The 19,385-nt window shown below is 36.9% G+C and overlaps 1 protein-coding gene across 1 annotated transcript in view; it reads right to left on the reverse strand.

Moving 5' to 3' along the window:
* Window positions 1-18,844, reverse strand: part of emilin1b (elastin microfibril interfacer 1b) — a 35,469-nt gene extending 16,625 nt beyond the window's left edge. Inside the window, exon 1 of the mRNA XM_084096991.1 lies at window positions 18,265-18,844. Within this exon, the coding sequence (XP_083953117.1) occupies window positions 18,265-18,416 (152 nt within the window). The 5' untranslated portion in view covers window positions 18,417-18,844. The remainder of the gene's footprint in view (window positions 1-18,264) is intronic.
* Between the last annotated feature and the right edge of the window lie 541 nt (window positions 18,845-19,385).

Genomic DNA, 19,385 nt, shown 5'->3' on the forward strand with positions numbered 1-19,385 from the left:
AGGATCAGGAGAGAGATGAGAGAGTGTAGAGCCTGCGGTAAGCAGAACTACTTTCAAAACACTTCGGCTATGTCATGAGTGTAGGAACCCATAACCCAGTTACAGATTATTTCCACATCTGCATAGTTGACGATTACCGCAATTCACTAGAAATCTAATGAGAGGTGTTTGTAAACCATGTTTTCCGCCAAAATAAAAGCTTGATGCAGTTTGTGTCAAAATAAAAGATCATGTGCTTATCTCTTTCAAGTATAGAAATTGGTTCAAAACTAATTATGAAAGTTTCCTTTATTTTTTAGTGCATTTGTTTTACAAAATATGGCAATTACTGTCATTGGATTAATATTATAACTATTATTATGTAGTAGGTGTAATGTAAATAGACACTGTAACTAAAAGAGGTTTGAATTTGTCTTTGTTTAATTTGCACACTGAATATGGGTTGGAGCTTTTAATTTTGAACTTTCAAAGTGCACCAGATTGATGAATTTAACATTAAAATGCACAAAAATTCCCCCGAACCCCCCTAGAAGGACCAAGGTCCACCCACCACAGTTTTACCAAAAATCCTGTAAGAAACACTTGTATTGCTATGCCAATGCAGATTATAGCTTGTTTTAGGATTCACCACTGTGAAGTATAGTTCGACTGTAGGGTTAATAAATGTCAAATTTTTACTTATTTCATCTGTTAACTCTCACTCGTTCCTATACTCACTCATTACATGGCATTAGTGGTCATTACATGGCATTAGAAATTAAGTTTTCTCAACTTAAATTATCACGTTTTTCACGATAAAACGTGATAATTTAAGTTGAGAAAACTTAATTTTTTTAGGTGTTACCAATTGAAGTAATTTTTTTAAGTTGATCCAACTGTTCACTTTTTACAGTGTATAATTAAGGGCGTGCAAAGATGGGTGGTGTTTATGATCATATAGTGGGCCTGTCTGGGCCAAAATGCCCGGGCCAATTTTTTGTCCCAGTCCAGCCCTGCATTCTGTTTGCAAACGCATTATGTAATAAAAGGAAGTTACCCAATAAATGGCTTGTCATGGAAAAAGCACTTAATTTTCCCAAGACATTTGGACACATTTGGACACATTTGACCATTACCACCTGACTCCTGCTTTGATTGCGCATGGTTCATCAATGACCTATGGTGGATTTCCTGCCTCCACAGCTGCTCGAGACACTCACATATTGCCAGCACAATTTCATGTTTTGGCCTTCGATTTTAAACACAGATGGTGCTAGATCAGAGTAATGACATCACGATATAATCTGTGCTGGCTAAATGAAAGGATGTTTAGAATGAATTACAAGAGAAAATGCAATGTTTTGACCAACAAGTACAAATCAGAACAACGTTTCAAAGAATAAAATAATAGTTTTGTGCCTTTGAAGTCATCTATGTATGCTAGTGTGCTCCTAAACATTGACACAATTAACTTTTAATAGATATACACAAGGAAAACAGATCATAAATATTCATGACTCATGTTGAACTACACAGATTTTTGTCCAATCAAATGCCCTCTACAGTAAGAAAGCTCCTCCCCTAATAGCATCTGCAAATAACTAAGTAGCTAATCCTAAAAGCCTATTGGCTTTTTCTTAAAGGGAAAGATCCCTTTAATATATCCCAGCCAAACAATGTTTCAACAGATTTCTCATTGTCTTTTATATCTCAATTATTGCTAATATCCTTTTTCCCCAAAAAATCTTCTTCCATCCTTAATCGTAACACGACAAGGTTTTGATTTCAGTGACCCGTATGTAATTTATGGTGTTAAGCGTTGGGCAATCCATTACTCAATATAATAATATCACATGTAATGCTTGCTGTTTATGGGAGGAGCTTTCTAGGTTTAAAGATTTTGCAAAGTTGTCATGCTGCTCCAGCCCACCAGTATTTGTTTTTCAACTGTTGATTGGAGTTAACCCGACCACAGTATTTCCAGGCTGCTACGGCCAGCCGTGAATGATCCACATTCTTAGCAGATTTGTCATGCAGAATTTTCATTTCAGGCTCGCTTTCATCAAACACTCATGACTTTACAGAGACTCTCAACATGTTTCAGCTCCAAAAAGAATGGAAAATATAAAAGACGACAAGAAAAGCGGACAAAATAAAGTTCATTTGGCAGTGTGTGTAGCCTCCCTTTGAACCAATGAGAGCTTATTCCAATATACAAAATTTATATTAATCCCCGTCATGAGGATGTTTTCATATTTTTCCATTACATCATTTCTGTTTTATAAAAATAAATGACTTTACAGTCACAATTGATTGAAATGAATGGGTGTAGTAAGAGTAAATGAAAAATGTAGTCATGTAGAAACGTCATGGCTTTAAAACTAACAAAATAAATGAAATAGCTTAAACAGAAGCACATTTCAGAGTAAGAAAGTAATGTTATCCTGATATTATGTCACCTACTTGGATTGAAAAGCGCATTGCAACATAGTGAAAGACTAAAAAGTGAAATTTAAGACTGTGAAGAAATCTTGAAGAAGATAAAGCTGAATAATGGACAAACATTGTTGCACATTGAAGGAAAGCAAAGTTAGCATTGATTGTGTTGTTTAATTCAAATTGGTCACTGTCTCTCTGTGTGATGTTTCCCTAAAAAGCATTAAAAATAAGGACCACGTAAGGTCTAATTTCATTGGTTAAGGTTACAGTGACGGGTAGGTTTAGGGACCAGTGTTTGGCAATCAGTACAGTGATTGACATGACCAATGAAATCTTTAGAATCGGCTGCAGGGCGGGATTTCCGCTGAACTGGTTGGGGTATATAATAAGCGAATACATCATGAATCCATTTTCCAAACTGTGTTTTCTTCTTATCCCGAATCACTACGATCATTACTAGCTCCGGCTACAATGTTCTTCCGCAAGAAGCATGCAGTTCTGTTTATTAACCGCTAGAGCGCCAACAATTACGGACTGCAGTTTTAAAGTGACCAGATAACCTGTAATCCCACACTTTTCTGTAACGCTGTTAGTGAGCATTCTTGTAGCTCAAACAACAGAGAATGGCGCTAGCAATGCCAAGGTCATGGGTTAGATTCCCAGGGTATACAGGAACAGATCGAATTTAAGTCACTTTGTCTCTGCCAAATGCTTAAAAGTAAACGTAAAAACTTATTTTCTTATTTTCTGCTTGCAGAACCCTTCAACATTGTATAAATGGCATTTGGATCTTACTATCTCTCTGTTTCTGTCACTGTCTCTCTGACACACACACACACACACTATTATTTCACAGTCACACACTATTAATTATCTGTCATAAAAGTGACATAATCCATGTAGGGTATCTGGCATAAAAATACAGTCTTCTCTTTGTTTCTCAGCACTGCTGAAAAAAGTCCTCTCCGATCCTTCCCTCAATAAAGGCCGTAATTGCTTCTCCCAGGACAGAAATGACATCAGATGAATGTAGCATTTCAGAGGAACATTCATTTGAAGAATATCCGCCTTCTTACTCTTTCAATGGATGAACCTCCCAAGGGTTTCACAATATGGACATATCAATTTGTCCAACTGCACATTTGGCACATTTAACTATGGCCTATAGCATCTATGTGTTGATTAATGTGTTTTAAATAAATTAGTACATGAATATACATGTGTGCAAAAGGCTCCAGAATCCTATGATATCACTTTCTGGACCTTCTCCAATAAACCTAAAACAATGGAGCAGAATGGACTGCAGAAATTGTGTGTTACCTAGGGAGCAATTTAACCAGGAAGAAACTCATTTAAGCCATTTAAAATGTATTTAACTGTTCCAAAACCAAGAAGTATACTCATATGTATGATAATATGGATCTTGCATTACAGTATGTACACTGATGGATATCTCGTTAATGTCTTTGTTACTAAAGTTTATTCATAAATCATAGTATGCAATCTGTTAAACTGACACTTTATGCCTGTGACAAAGCTAAATGATAACATTATCATTCAAAGGTTTGGGGTCTGTAAGATGTTTTATTTATGTTTTTGAAAGAAGTATCTTATGCTCACCAAAATCATTCTAATATGTTGATTTGCTGCTCAAGAAACATTTCTTATTATCAATGTTGAAAACAGTTGTGCGGCTGAATAAGTTTGATGATTTTTTAATGAATTTCAAAAGAACAGCATTTATCTGAAATATAAATCTTTTGTAACATTAACCTTTATCTTTACCATCACTTTTGATCAATTTAACACATCCTTGTGGAAATTGTGAAAAAAAAAAAAATATATATATATATATATATCTTACTGACACCAAACTTTTGAACGGTAGTGTATACAAGTATGCAATAACTTTCCAAAATCTCTTTGAGTGCTGCCCTATATGAACACCTTCAGTTTTGGCTTGTTTCACGGAAAGTTTTATATACTCATGTCACCTCAGATATTCCTCAATTCAGGGTCTTAAGGGTTCTTATATGAACTGTAATCCTGGATCTAGTACCAAGACGATGTCCCCCACCCATTTAGAAACCATGAGGCCTCCTCTCCCACCCGGCCTACTGATTGATACTGATATGTTTACACAGAGTCACAGAGCAAAACGACAATGATTAACACGTGTAGAGGCTAGGCTACTAACAGAGGCTGGACGGTTCTTATTCTCATGGTGTGTGAGATGGACATCATGCAAAGTTCAGCTTCTGATTGTCCTCACATGCTTGGAGTCTGCCCACCAAACCACCTTTTGGCTTCATGGAAAAATCCCAAGAACAACAACAACAATGGTTTCTAGAAACAGTCTTTACATGTTTAAAGAATTAGTTTACCCAATCATTTACTCACTCTCATGTCTTGCCGAACTTGCATGATTTCTCTTCTGAGGAAAACACAAGGGGGAAAAGGCTGAAGAATATCTACATAGCTCTTTTTAATACAAGAACAGTTTAGTGAGCATTCATGCTAAGCTCCAAAAAAGAAAAAGAAAAAAACACCATAAAAACACCTTAAGTCCTTACGGTTTATGTGCAATACTTCATGCCTTCTTATGCTGCATGCTAGCTTTGTGTGAAGATCAGACCTCAAGACCTCACAGAAACAGTTTTTCCAACATAGGCTCATTGGAAAAACGTGTCTCTACTACATTTTTCCAAAACTCCAAAAACCTTTACATCCATTTCACTGCAGTTTATAGCTGAAATGAATTCTAGTGGTAGTAAAACACCAACAATTTTTATTCCTTTCACACAAATTATGATTATGGTGACAGATTACTGAATAATAAAGATTTATTTTCATGAGGTTCCATGCACAATACTATGTTATGACCGTAAACACTTTTACCATAGTGCATGGTTTGTAAACTAATACATTTTGACATTTGCATCTCATAATCAGCTCAAATGGCATGTTTTTTGTTAACACTATTGGTTATGGTTTAGGGTTGGGTTTAGTGTAGGTGGTACGTTATTTTCTTACGCGATAGCATTAACCTTTTAGCGACACTCATCGGACATTTCATTTCGGAGCTTCCGCGATACATACAACAACCATCATAATAAAACATTGCCAGATTCTTGTGTTTTGGATACAACTGAACATGCTTTTAGCACCACTCACTGCACATTTCACTTTGAAAGTGTAGAGAAACGTGCAATAAGCAATGTCATTTTGCAAAAATATCGCCACAGGCACATTTTTCCAATGAACCAACCGGGGTTAGGTTTTTCTGATAATCTTCCCTTCTGCTGTAGCTCTGAAATCATTTGTGTCTTTATTCATAAAAGCAGATTAGAAGATTTTCAGTAAAAAACTACTTAAATTTCCATCCGTTTTTCTCACAAAGCTATGATATGACTTCAGAGGACGTATACTGTATATAGCACACAAGACATATAAACTACTTGGTAACACTTTCGTTTAGGGTCAAATTCTCACTATTAGCTAGTTGCTTATTAGCATGCATATAACTAGGATATTGGCTGTTTATTAGTACTTATAAAGCACATATTAATGCCTTATTCTGCATGATCATATTCTATATCCCTGATTCTACTCAATACGTAAGGGATAATGTAGAGCGAGGCGGTTGTTATAGCGAATACAACCCCGACAGGCTGATCGGGACTTGAATCAGCCTGAAGGGGTTGTATTCGCTATAACAACCGCCTCGCTCTTATCCCGCTTATTACATGGCTACCCACCAAATAAATCAATAATTTGACACAAAATATTGATTAAAAAAGTTTATTGATTTAAAAACGATTGTATTGCTTCCGCTAAAGAAAATAGTCCGTTCCGTCTCTACGGTTAGAATCCTGCGTCCATAGCAACACTCTGTTTTTCATGGCAACTGTGTGTTATACTTCGCAGCGGTCTGTTATCAAGAAATAACACACCGCATTCTACATTGGAATTCAACCAAGCCATGTAATAACTAAACTTAACAACTACTCTACTATTAATAAGCAGTAATTAGGAGTTTACTGAGGTGAAGGTCGTAGTTAATAGTTAATTAATAGTGAGAATGGGACCCTAAACTAAAGTGTGACCAACTACTTTTATAGTGTTTTATTTTTGTCCTTTTTGGAACCATAGATACGAGTTAAGCCTGACATGAGGACGAGTAAATGATTACAGAATTTTCATCTGTGGGTGAACTACTCCTTTAAGAAATGATAATTGTGGTTTTTGAGATTATGCAATGCAACTGCACATCCATCAGTATCGTGCCTCTGCATACTTGAGATTGAATGCATAATGAAACGCACTGTCAAGTTACACAAATAAAGAAAGAGACAGTGTATGTGTAACACAGATGAGCGGGAGAATACGATTCTCAGCGAAGGAATTCTTTTGATATTGAACTCCATAAAAAAACACAATGACATAAAACTCCCTCTTGTTTCACTTAATAGCCTGACCATTTCCACGTCCTGTGCTCCAGCGCTTCACACAAAGGCTCAATCATCATGCGCTTTGCTTTTCTTCAGTTCTTCCTCCTTTTCTGTCTCTACCCACACATCTTCCCCTCCGAGCGACCCTGCGTGCAGTGCACCGCACACCGTGACCTTTGACCTTTGCAACAGGAAGTGGTCAGAGCAGCTGTGGCTGCAGGGTCTGCCTGTTTTTACAGCCTTGTTTATTTGTCTCTCCCTAGGAGGGGACACATGCACGTCTGACTGTCCGAGAGGGCACCGGGCTGAAACGCGTGTCCACTCCCAGTTCCACCCCAACTGTGTCCACACGAAAACACTGATACAGAGATACAATATCAAGACTGACCCACAGGCACAATACTGATATTGTTAGGCATAGCATGAATTTGCACCATGCAGTTGTTGCCAATGGTTTCCACCGCCGTTTACAAACATCACCAAAATGCAATCATGCCGTATCATGTGGAAACAGCCCTCATTATGGCTGTTTTTGCAAACGGTGAAGCAGTTCTTTCCAACACAGAAATTTAAGATTAGACTGCTGCCTGAACACAAACCAACTCATCTGTTAGCTAACACTACACTTATGCAACGTTAAAAACTAAAAGATTTGATACTTTCTTGGAAGTATTTATATATATATATATATATATATATATATATATATATATATATATATATATATATATATATATATATACTTCCAAGAAAGTATAAAATCTTTTTTATATATTATATATACATTTATATATATATATATATATATATATATATATATATATACATATATATATATATATATATATATATATATATATATATATATACACATAGAGCATAAAATCAGACTGTAGAAATCATTCTAATATGTTGATTTGCTGCTCAAGAAACATTTATTATTATTAATAATGTTAAAAACAGTTGTGCTGATTAATATTTTTGTGGAAAACTTGATATTTATTTTGCTCAAGAAACATTTTAAACTTTTACCAATGTTGAAACTGGTTGTGTTGCTTAATATTTGAGTGGAATCTGTAATACATATTTTTCAGGATTTGACGAATTACAAATTAAAAGTTAAAAATGATAGCTTTTATTTGAAATTTAAATATTTTGTAACATTATAAATGTCTTTACTATAACTTTTAATGTACATGCTGAATAAAAGTATTAATTTCTTTCAAAAAAGGGTCTTACTGACACCAAACATAATGAATGATAGTGTAAGTACACATCAAAATAATAAAGTAAAATCCAATAAAATCTGTCTTAAGATAAGATTTAAATATACTGTCCTGTAAGGCCACAGGAAATCGTTATTATCTTCGTTAATAGCGCATAACACTGATGCGGCTTGTATAGTAGGTCACATGACAATGCCACTTTTCAGAGAAATATGCATTCACTGTAAAAAAAATGTAACCCTCCCAAATCAAAAATTTGAAGTGACCGATAACATCTAAATTTTTCAATTGGCCCAAGTGAAATTCTTGTTGCAATAGTCTGTTAACATTGGCTCAATGAGAAATAATACGTCAGACTAATTGAAAAATGTAGATGTTATCGGTCACTTGAAATTTTTGACTTGGGGATGTAATTTTTTTTTACAGTGTTGATAGAGCTTGTCTTGAAGAGCAGTGTCTGCACATATTAAGCTGGGAAAAAGAAAGCATGAGAAGTTACAAAAAAACACTTTATCTTTATGAAACAGCTATAATAGCCATAATCGTGTGCTATAGGAAGGAAAGAAAAAGTCAGGCTTTATTTGATCCGGAGTACACAAAGAAGACGGATGTCTACAAGATCCTTTTGCGACTCAAATCTTCCAGAACGTATTAAATATCTGGAGCTAAATGCTTTTTTCATGACCTCCTGAAATAAAGCAGAGGTCGGAAAAAAATCACAAACTGTGCCAGAATAAGCAATGAGATTTCAGCCTCCACAACATTCAACACCACCACTAACAGATGTCCTATTAACCCCACTCTTATCTGCTCAGGACAATATTTAAATATTCTCGGTGTTCACATCCAATTTTATTTCTCATTCTGATTTCCAGATAAGCCGCACTGTTATGATTACCCTTATAAGTAGGCTAATGCACTAGTAAATGTCAGGACACTCTTTTAGCGAACGAGCCACATATTTGATGCTGGAAGGGCAAGCTCGTGGGAAAAATGTTTCCTTGTGGTTGTACTGTAACTTGCTCCCGTTACAGGAAAGCGGTTTCTGCAGGGGTCTGACCGCAGCAGCACATCTGTGGCATCTCAGCTTGGAACTACACTAAAGCAAGATGAGAAATAACATAACTTACGAGCAGACGTACCACAGATGTGGCTTACACAAGCCAGGAGAGATTCTTTATCTAAAGACATTTAGACATTCATGCCATGCTTGGATTGGATCTATCCTCTGGGCACTCAAACCTATGAGATACATTCACATTTCAGGGCTCGCTAAACTAACTTCATCACTGACACACTTCTCATTTAAGATCTTATTGAACTCAATGTTTTCAAACAGCAAATTTGACCTTTCATTCTTCTTTGTCATAACTGACTCTGCAGTCAGATGCTCACTCCTAAATGAATTCTACTGAGGATATGAATGGATTTAACATCCATCTGCACATCATCACCATAAAAACACTTATCTTTGTGGTTTCTCAGGAATTACATGATATCAGATGAATTAAATCTGCTAATGGAATTTACTCCAAAGGGCCTGTTTTAGGTATTTGACAAACCTCTACACTGCAGAAACTTCTTGAGACTCCTTCTTGAATTTTTTATTAATATTTATTTGACTTGTTTTTGACTAGTCCTTTAAACAAATGTTAAATTTACTCAATAAGCAAAACTGTTAAAGTCCCCCTGTAGTCAATAATTGGTTAGTTCACCCAAAAATGAAAATTCTGTTCGTCGCTTGATAAACTTAAGGTTGAGCCACTGTAGTCACTTGGACTATTTTAACAATGTCTTTACTAACTTTTCTGGGATGGCAGATCGATTACAGAGAAGCCTATGAAGGAGTGAGCCAGCTCTCAGATTTCATCAAAAATATCTTCATTTGTGTTCCAAATATGAACGAAAGTCTTACGAGGTTGGAACAACATGAGGGTGAGTGATTACTGACAGAATTTTCATTTTTGGGTGAAATAACCCTTTAAAACCCATCTTTAATGACCAAAATGACATATTTAAAAGTTTTTTCCTTGAAAAAAATTCTTCATGCCTTAAAATAACTTGAATGTAACTCTACACCCTTGCCTCATTTAGTATACGCGGTCTATGAATATGCAAATTAGCCCCGCCTCCACTCACTCGCACCAGCTCAGAGATCCACTCTTTTGATGATCACACGTTGACCTGATTGGTTACAAGGTAGTTTGTGACGTCAGAAACCTTCTTTTAAGAGTCTCTTTGCTATTGAAAACAAAGTGTGAGAGGAAATGCAAAGTTTGTGAGGGAACGCAAAACTTTTGCCAGAGAAGGCAAAAGCATTGAAATATATTTTTTTCCTCCCATGTCATTTTTTTTCATCACCAGGTCCCTTTAGAGGCTCCGTAGTATTCAGTGTCACATGATCCTTCAGAAATAATTCAGGTGTTGTTTAATTTTTATTGTGGAAACAATGACACATTTCTTCAGGATTCTTTGGTCAACAGAAATGTATCTTTTTTTAAAATAAAATCTGAAATTTTGTGACAAATATCTTTACTGTCAATTTTAATGCACCCATGCTGAATGAAAGTTACTTTTGAACAGCAGTGCATCTTTTAATAAGTAATAAATAACTTGTTTGCACTTAAAACATGTAATGTTGTTTCAAGGGTTTTTAGATATTTAAAAAAATCTCTAGAACTGGAACATAAGACTAAAATATACTAGATAAAAGAAAAAAATATAGGCTACTACATATATCAGGTAAAAAAAAAGTAATTTAGAATAGGTTTTTCTGCAGTGTAGTATTAAACTTCGGTGCATAACACATCCCGCACCGTTATCCCGCAATGGACATATATCTCAATTTGAGCAGCTTGTTGAGTAGAGGTGCTTTATCACATTTCTTCGCAGATTTACTATTTTCACCTGGCAGACTATAAAAAAATCCTGAAGTTGACAAAAGTTATATCTAGGGACCAGAATATCAGATATTCCGGGTTTTACAGTCAAGGATTGAGCCTATCCCAGACTAAAAGGCATGTTTGAGCTGTCTTAACTGAAAGAAACTTGCACTGATATTTCTTACAATATGTCAGTGCCATTGTTTTGTCTCAAGATGCACACCAATAATGTTGTTTCTATAAGCACGTTTATAAAAGCTACTTAAATGACCTAATCAGTGGCATAGCGCAAATCCGCGTTCGCTATGCCACTGGTCCCAATTTAACTAAATCCTACTCCTGGCTTAATCTAAGCTCTCTCTGTGAAACCAGCTGGGCCGGACTTATATGTGCTCTTTTTATCTTGGGCAAGTAAGCAACCACCAACCACCACGGTTTAAAGGGGACCTATTATGCCCCTTTTTACAAGATGTAATATAAGTCTCAGGGTTTCTAGAAGAGGGCGAAGCCTTTACAGCTCATGCCTCCGATACTCTGCCAAAAACCCAAACATCTGTTTGATTTTGATTATCATCTCTATCACGGTCACGGTCACGGTCACGTTACATTGCAGTTCTTCATCATCATGAAAGTTTATTATCTGCATGCATTTTAAAGCCATACCAGTCTAAACTTCAGATATGGTATTCTGAGTGCACACATCCAGTGCACACACACAGAAGGCTGTCAGACGAAGCGGCCCGTGGGTATTAAACTCCATTCTCTTTCATGAGTCATTGCTCTTAAGCTGTCAAATACACACAAGGTTAAGTCAAAAACACACAAAGTTCACATAAACACAGTCAGTTCTGTCTGCGAATGTAAACAGCAAGTAAAGAAATCACATGTGTATATTAGATCTGTGTATTAAAGAGAAAGCGGCGTAATATACAGCACCTACTGCTATATATGCTGTTAATATGAATCAAACAACAAAAGAAACACAGAAAATCACTCACTGCCCTTGACTGAATAACTAGCTTTAATAAGAATACATTTCTTACTTGAATGCTGCTGTTAAATGCTCTGGCGAGGAGATAAACATGGCGGACTGTGTAAAGCTCACTCAGGGCGGGGGTCTATGCTAATAGAGCAGAGTTCGTCAGCAGTCGTGGGCGGGGTCTAAGCATATGTGATGTCACAAAAGCTACAATCTGCAAAAGGCTTGTTCTGAGACACTGCTTATGATTTATGGGAATTAAAAAAGAGGAGTGGGTGGATTTTTACCATTTTAGGGTGGTTGTGTACACACACTGCTAACACACATTTATGTTCAAACACCATGTAAAAGAGAAGTTTGCATAATTGGTACCCTTAAATGTATCATTCATGTCCAATAATGTATCATTCATGTATTAAATAATGTTTAGATAGGCTATGCATTTGTTGCCTACCAGTACTGCTCCATCATCCCAGCTAACTAGGAACATTCTTAGAACATTTATGTTTTCTGTAACATTCGCCCAACCAAGAAATACGTTTTTAAAACATTTCAAATACTGGACGTTTTGAATGTTGAACGAATATTCAAAAATAATGAGTTCATAACTTAATGGAAACATTAGCAAAACAATAGTATAACATATTTTTGTTAGATCTAATAGTTAGAAACAAGACGTCAATAAAGATAGCTGAACTGGAATCATTGCTTTAAACCGAACCACTCACAGAAAGCAAAGCTAATGATACAATCCCATTCAAGCTTTGTTTTCCAGAAGCAATCATTCATTACAGACATTTTGGCATGTCTGAACATCCATTAATATTCACTAACTGCTTCCCTTGTCAAACACATACTTGTTCACAGGAAGCACTTTGCATATCAGAGGTGTTTTTTCAGAACGAGGCCAGAGTCCTGATCATCCACTACAGGAAGTTCCTCTTGGTGTGAAGGGGCCGCTGTGTGAGCGAGGGCTTCCTGTCAGTGTGTGACGGCGTGGGGTGGTCTGGATGAGACCCGAGACTGACAGGCACCGTCACAGGCAGCTCTTGGCTTCACAACCACTGCCACATCTTCAAAAAAAGCCCAGGTCAAGGGCCAAGAACTTTCCTTTCACAGAGGGCTTTGCTTAAACCCTCTTTACATACCAGGACAAAAGGCAAAAAGAAACAGCTACAAAATACTAAGGATGAAACAGCATCAAATAAGACTTGACTGAATAAAAAGAGAGAAACGATGGGCACTTCAACAATACATTTTGAAGTACACATGAAGAACACATTCAAAGGCAATTGGGTTGCAAGAGAAATGCTTCTGAAAAGTAGATGCACGGTGGCAAAGTTAAATTGGATCTTACAAATGTTGAAACTCATAAAATGGCTAATGAACAGTCTTTCATTTAAAGCCCCCATTAGTCTGCTATGTGGCAAAAATAGATCAAACGAAAACCACTTTTCCATTATCCTGTTGAGATGGATCTTTACTTCTGTCTGTATCTAATCAGCCATTTGGGAATAGTGATATCAACAGAGCTTTGAACACCGTCCCTTTACAGAGGGCAAACTGATAACTGGACCTGACTGACCACAGTACCATCTTTAGACGGGACGCCTACAGACTGTCTGATGTAGATTGCATGGTACAACTTCCATTAGGTAGTGTGCAAAGGCTTTTGGGTGACATGAGAAATGTCCAGGTTAAGAAATTACATGTCATATATAAAGAAAGCAAAGCCTATTTTTTAAAGGAACACACCGACCTTTAGGGACTTTAGCTTATTCACCGTATCCCCCCGAGGTAGATAAGTCCATACATACCCTTCTCATCTCCGTGCGTGCCGTAACTATGTCTGACGCACCCACCGCTAGCCTAGCTTAGCACAAAGATGGGAGGTAAACGGCTCCAGCTAGCATATTGCTCCCAATAAGTGACAAAACGCCAATATTTTCCTATTTACATGTTGTGATTTGTCACAGCGTGTACAAATAACAAGGTCACATGAGACACAGCCATCTTCTAACCGTATACATACTGGGAACTATATTCTCAGAAGACGAAGCACTGCTACGTCTGCGGAGTGATTTACTCCAACTGTGAGCGAACTCTGCTCCTCACCACGGGGCTTCTCAGGTGCTGCGAGCAAATCACTCCGCAGACGTAGCAGTGCTTCGTCTTCTGAGAATATAGTTCCCAATATGTATACGGTTAGAAGATGGCTGTGTCTCATGTGACCTTGTTATTTGTACATGCTGTGACTATACAAATCACAACATGTAAATAGGAAAATGTTGGCGTTATTTTGTCACTTATTGGGAGCAGTATGCTAGCTGGAGCCGTTTACCTCCAATCTTTGTGCTAAGCTAGGCTAGCGGCGGGTGCGTCAGACATAGTTACGGCACGCACGGAGATGAGAAGGGTATGTATGGACTTATCTAACTCTAGGGGATACGGTGAATAAGCTAAAGTCCCAAAAAGTCGGCGTGTTCCTTTAAGATAAATAAGACTTTTTAAAACTTGGTTTTGTCCTCTTTACTACAAATTGATTATATGTCTAATCCAGGTTTATGTCTTCTCAATGATGATTCTGATCTCTGTATAAGTTCATTGCAAAAGAGAATGTTGTTTGCTGGGTTTACAGCTGCAAAGAAGACAATAATACAGAACTGGTTTACTCCGCACATGTGTGCAAAAACATATTGGATTCATAGCTTACATAAAATAGTGACTTGTGAATGTACAACAGCACGAATTAACAAGGCTAAACCTAGTACCATTGATGCATGGCAATGTTTTTCTTCCAACATATTGGACTATATAAAGGAATGACTTTATAAGGTTGTTTTTTTTTGTTTTGTTTTTTTTTTCTTTCCTCACTCTTTCATATTGTTAAATTATGGATAATATGTCTGTTGCTCCCCCTTCCCTGTCTGTTTGTTTGAATGGATGTTACTTCTAAAGACAATAAAAAGTTGATCACAAAAAAGATAAATAAGACTTTTTGCATTGACATTTTCATTATAGTTAAGCACATTTCCTCCTCCAAATTCTCATTAATACAAATCTAAAAAATAAAATAACATAAAAAAAATAAAAAAATAAAATAAAATAAAATAAAATGTTCATCATGCCCTTTTTTCCCTTTTTTATTTTGGGGTGACTATCGTGAAATTCAGCCTTTTATTAAGTCTAGTACTCTAAATGAACCTGCAGAGGGTGTAGACATTTATGAATGATGGCTGGTCCAATTTTGCGAAAATCTGAGGACTTTTCTGCCAAGTTCTTTGGGCACAGATTGCGTGAGGGCCTGCTAGTGAGGAATTACCATTCACTGGACCTTACCCTCAGTAGAGGTAAACTATTCCTAATAAGTCACATATAATGGAGCCAATCCAAGACTATGCCATTTCTATTATTCTGACAACATCCAGTTTAATAGTCACCCTCTGAAGTCTGTTTGTCTGTCAGCATAAATGTTTTCAAGAAATAAATGAAAGATGGCAACATGAACATGGGCATGCAGTCTTCAGGGCATTCATCAAAGCTTGTCCAGCATGATTCCCTGAATAGCAGTCGACACAACATTTAGGCTTGGACTTTTGACTTCTGGTTTGGCAGAAAAGGGCTCAATTTTATAGCTGTATGTGACACCACAGCACAACCCAAAGCATTTTATGTCTCTGTCTACAGACATTATTTCTTCTTACACAAGAAATACTTTTTATTCAGTTCTCTTAAGCTCACAGGTTGATAGAACAAGTTCAAAGTTCATGTCTCACAACACTGTTCACTATAGCATACATTCAGCACTGCAAGGCAACATTCTCACACTTGAAAAACAAATAATTGGAGGTAAAATGTGAGATTTGATGTAAGATCATTCACTTGAAATATATGCTACTTAAATGTTAGTATGCAAAATATGAGTTGAAAATGAGATTACGTTCAAAGCTGATTAGCTTCTGCCATTCCCTTTTAGATGCAGTGCAAAGTTCAAGTCTGATTTCACAAAGCTAGATTATGTGAGTTGTGAGTAGTTATCATATATGACTAATTTTTGAAACTGTGACTTTTGTGAAATTACAACTTAAATTGAATTTAGTTATAATAAGCAGTACTGTTAACAAATTTTAAGATAAGTATCCAGTAGCCATGTTAGCTAAGCTAGCAGGCTAAATAGCTAATAGCATGCCCAAATATGACCAAGGCTAGATCGTTCAAGGCCTAGATCCAGAACAAAACTTTGCTGAAAAGGCGAGCTAATCCATAGCTCCAATAAGATGACACACTAACTTACACTGGAGCATTTCAGTATCATATTTTCTGAATATGAACCAGCATTTCCTTTTCATATGTTCACATATTTTGCTAGATTTTCAAAGACGCTTAAAGTGATGGATTTTGTAGATAAACACACCACACAAAAAAAAAAAAAAAAAATCATATTAGGACAGGTATTCCAACACGCAAAAACCTGGCAGCGTTTCTTACCAAATGCCTACAATTTAGAGGAAAGAGGTGATTTAGGTGCTCGCATATTTGGCAGCTACAGATTCAGTTCAGTTCAGATCTTTTAGAATCTGTTAGCATAAAATTGCTGCTAAATTTGAGGCACACATTCCTTGATAAATTTGATTAGGGGCTGCGGTTTTCCCTGGAAATGCGCATTTGATGCAAAGCAACACGTGTCAAAATCTATCAATCCGTTCATTTAGAAGACTAAAGGAGAAAAAGCCACAAGAGAGATGAGTTCTCCACACTAAGCGAAAAAGAACAACTTCTTCCCTTGATTTCAGTCTCACACTTCCCCTCTCCCTACTACTTTTTCACTTTCCATAAAATAAATACACAAAACGGAGAATGCTTTTTACATCTGTTGTGACTAAAAGTTCAAACAGGCTGCTAATCCCCAGTAACTCGACTCAGATTTCTCAAGCAGGCAGTGCATACTTCACTACACACTTCATCTCGCTGGCACTGAGGGTTCTCACATCATAGACATCACCCTTCTCTACCTCACTTCTCTGACTCTGAGAGCTATTCATAAGTCCAAACTTGTTTAGATGGACTAAAATAGCTGTATACTAATAAGTTCTATGACTGATCTTTATTAGATGGATTTGAGGCCATAATTGCCTCCTAGATCTGACCATCAGCATATGGCCTGCGTGTCTATCCACCCTTAAGAAAGCATTGCGTCAGATGAAGGGGGAAGCCCCGGTCTGCACGTCAGAGCTGGGACAACCTCTCCCGTTCACACCCCAACAATCACAGACAAAACAACAATGTCAGAGTGGGTGTGTGTGGCTGAGAGTGAGCATTGCATTGTAGAACCACCTGATTGACAGATAAAGAAGTAAAGCTTTTAGTGTAATTATTACCAGGGTGGTGACATGTATAACCATATTCTGAAAAGCTTTGGAAATCACAGGGGTCCCACAAAACGTCCTTTTAAGCCAAACCTTGCGTTCAGTAAGTGATAATTAACTGTTCGGATGGACAGCAATGCACCTCCTGTCGTTTCACTGTAGGATAAAGGGAGGCTTTTCCTTTCATGTAGTCATCTGTACCACACATTTAAAAGCACATTTGCTTTTTTAAAGTCCCCTCAGGTTATGTTTCCCCTCAATAAATGAATTACATAAAAATGCATAACATCTGTTACTGTCCTGAAATGGACTTATAAAACATTTTGTCTGTCCTTTTGATTGTCTGTCTATGAACTGTCATCATCTCTGTGCAATGCAAAGTTTGATTTGTCTGAAAATGTCTTATCTGATTGAACAAAAATGGATTTTGCTAGATTAGATCTATCTATCTAAAGGTGATGATCTTGATGGTATGATGGGTATCATCATAAGATAATACCATGCCGGTAACATATTTTTAGGGTCCAATTCACACCATTAACTAGTTGCTTATTAGCATACATATTACTAGGATATTGGCTGTTTATTAGTGCTTATAAAGCACATATTAATGCCTTATTCTACATGACCATATTCCACATCCCTTAATCCAAATACCTAAACTACATTATTAATGAGCAGTAACTAAGAGTTAACTGAGGCAAAAGTCATAATTAATAGTTACAACAGTGAGAATTGGACCCTACTGTAAAGTGTGACCATATTTATACTTACAACCATGGCACATATAACTACCATCTATCTATCTATCTATCTATCTATCTATCTATCTATCTATCTATCTATCTATCTATCTATCTATCTATCTATCTATCTATCTATCATTATTTTTCACTATTACTTTATTTCATCATATTAGTGTCTGAAATGAAAGTGTCATACCTGTGTCTGCTCGATGCTCTCGCCCCGTTTAAAGGCTGAGTCTGAGTCTGGGTTCCTGCGTACAGGTTATACCGCTGAGGATACGACGCGCTCCGAACATCTCCAGAGAAAACCAACACCAGCATCGATATCAAAAGAACTGCTCCATCCATCACAGCGCACGTCGGTCTGCAACAGTGTCTAACACTATATAACTAATGAATTCTCTCGAACGAGCTTTTATTCCACCAAAATAGCGCTTTCGCGGTGTCTAAAGGAGCTTCTTTACACTCCCAGAAGTTCGTAGCTACTATCGATCCATTACGCGCGTCCAGAGCGCTGCTTCCAGATGTGTCGGATAAATCTCTCAAATCGACGCGTAACGGCGCTTTACCTCCTTGTGTGCTGATAAAACAACCTAAACTCCCTCTATCCTTCTTTTGAATGGTTTGTAATATTTGTCGGTACATCCAAACAAAGCAATCCGGAGGCTTCCTGAAATCTGGAGGAGTTTTCTTGGAAAGGAGATGCAGTGAGATTGGATTGAGGGGAGCCAGTGCGCTCTGACGCACTCCAACGTCCCCAACACACACACATACTCACACTCTCTCTCTTTCTCTCTTCACCTCCCTCCTCTCTTGAAACCCTCCCTCCAGTGCACTGATGACAGAATCACAGCCATCTATGCTTAAAAACCAACAGGACCACGTGTGTGAATACTGGGCTGATTATGAAATCTCAGTGACATGGTGAACAGCAGTGATTGAAACCATATGGCCTCTTGATAGTATGGCTGATGTCCCACATCTGATCTTTCTTGTGGTTACCTTAGGTGAAGAGAGCAGCTTTTGTGCTTTTGAGAGCCCACTATAGAAAGTTTAACTTCTTTGTTGTTCTAATAATTCTTAGTTTTATTGACGTTCAGTTACATGATTACAATCTCAGGCAGCAACATTCCCACACTAAAAAAAAATATATATATTTTCATGATTTCATGAACTTTTTTTTCTTTTGTCAAATCAAATTAAGACAATTAATATGGTTCAGATAATATAACATTTTGAATTTCTATTGATTAAATCACCTTCATTGCATTAACTCAATTTTTTTATTTTAATGAACTCAAAATTAAGGCATCAAGG

Source organism: Abramis brama (assembly GCF_963993115.1).
Source record: "Abramis brama genome assembly, chromosome: 21".
NCBI classification, from domain to species: Eukaryota; Metazoa; Chordata; class Actinopteri; order Cypriniformes; family Leuciscidae; genus Abramis; species Abramis brama.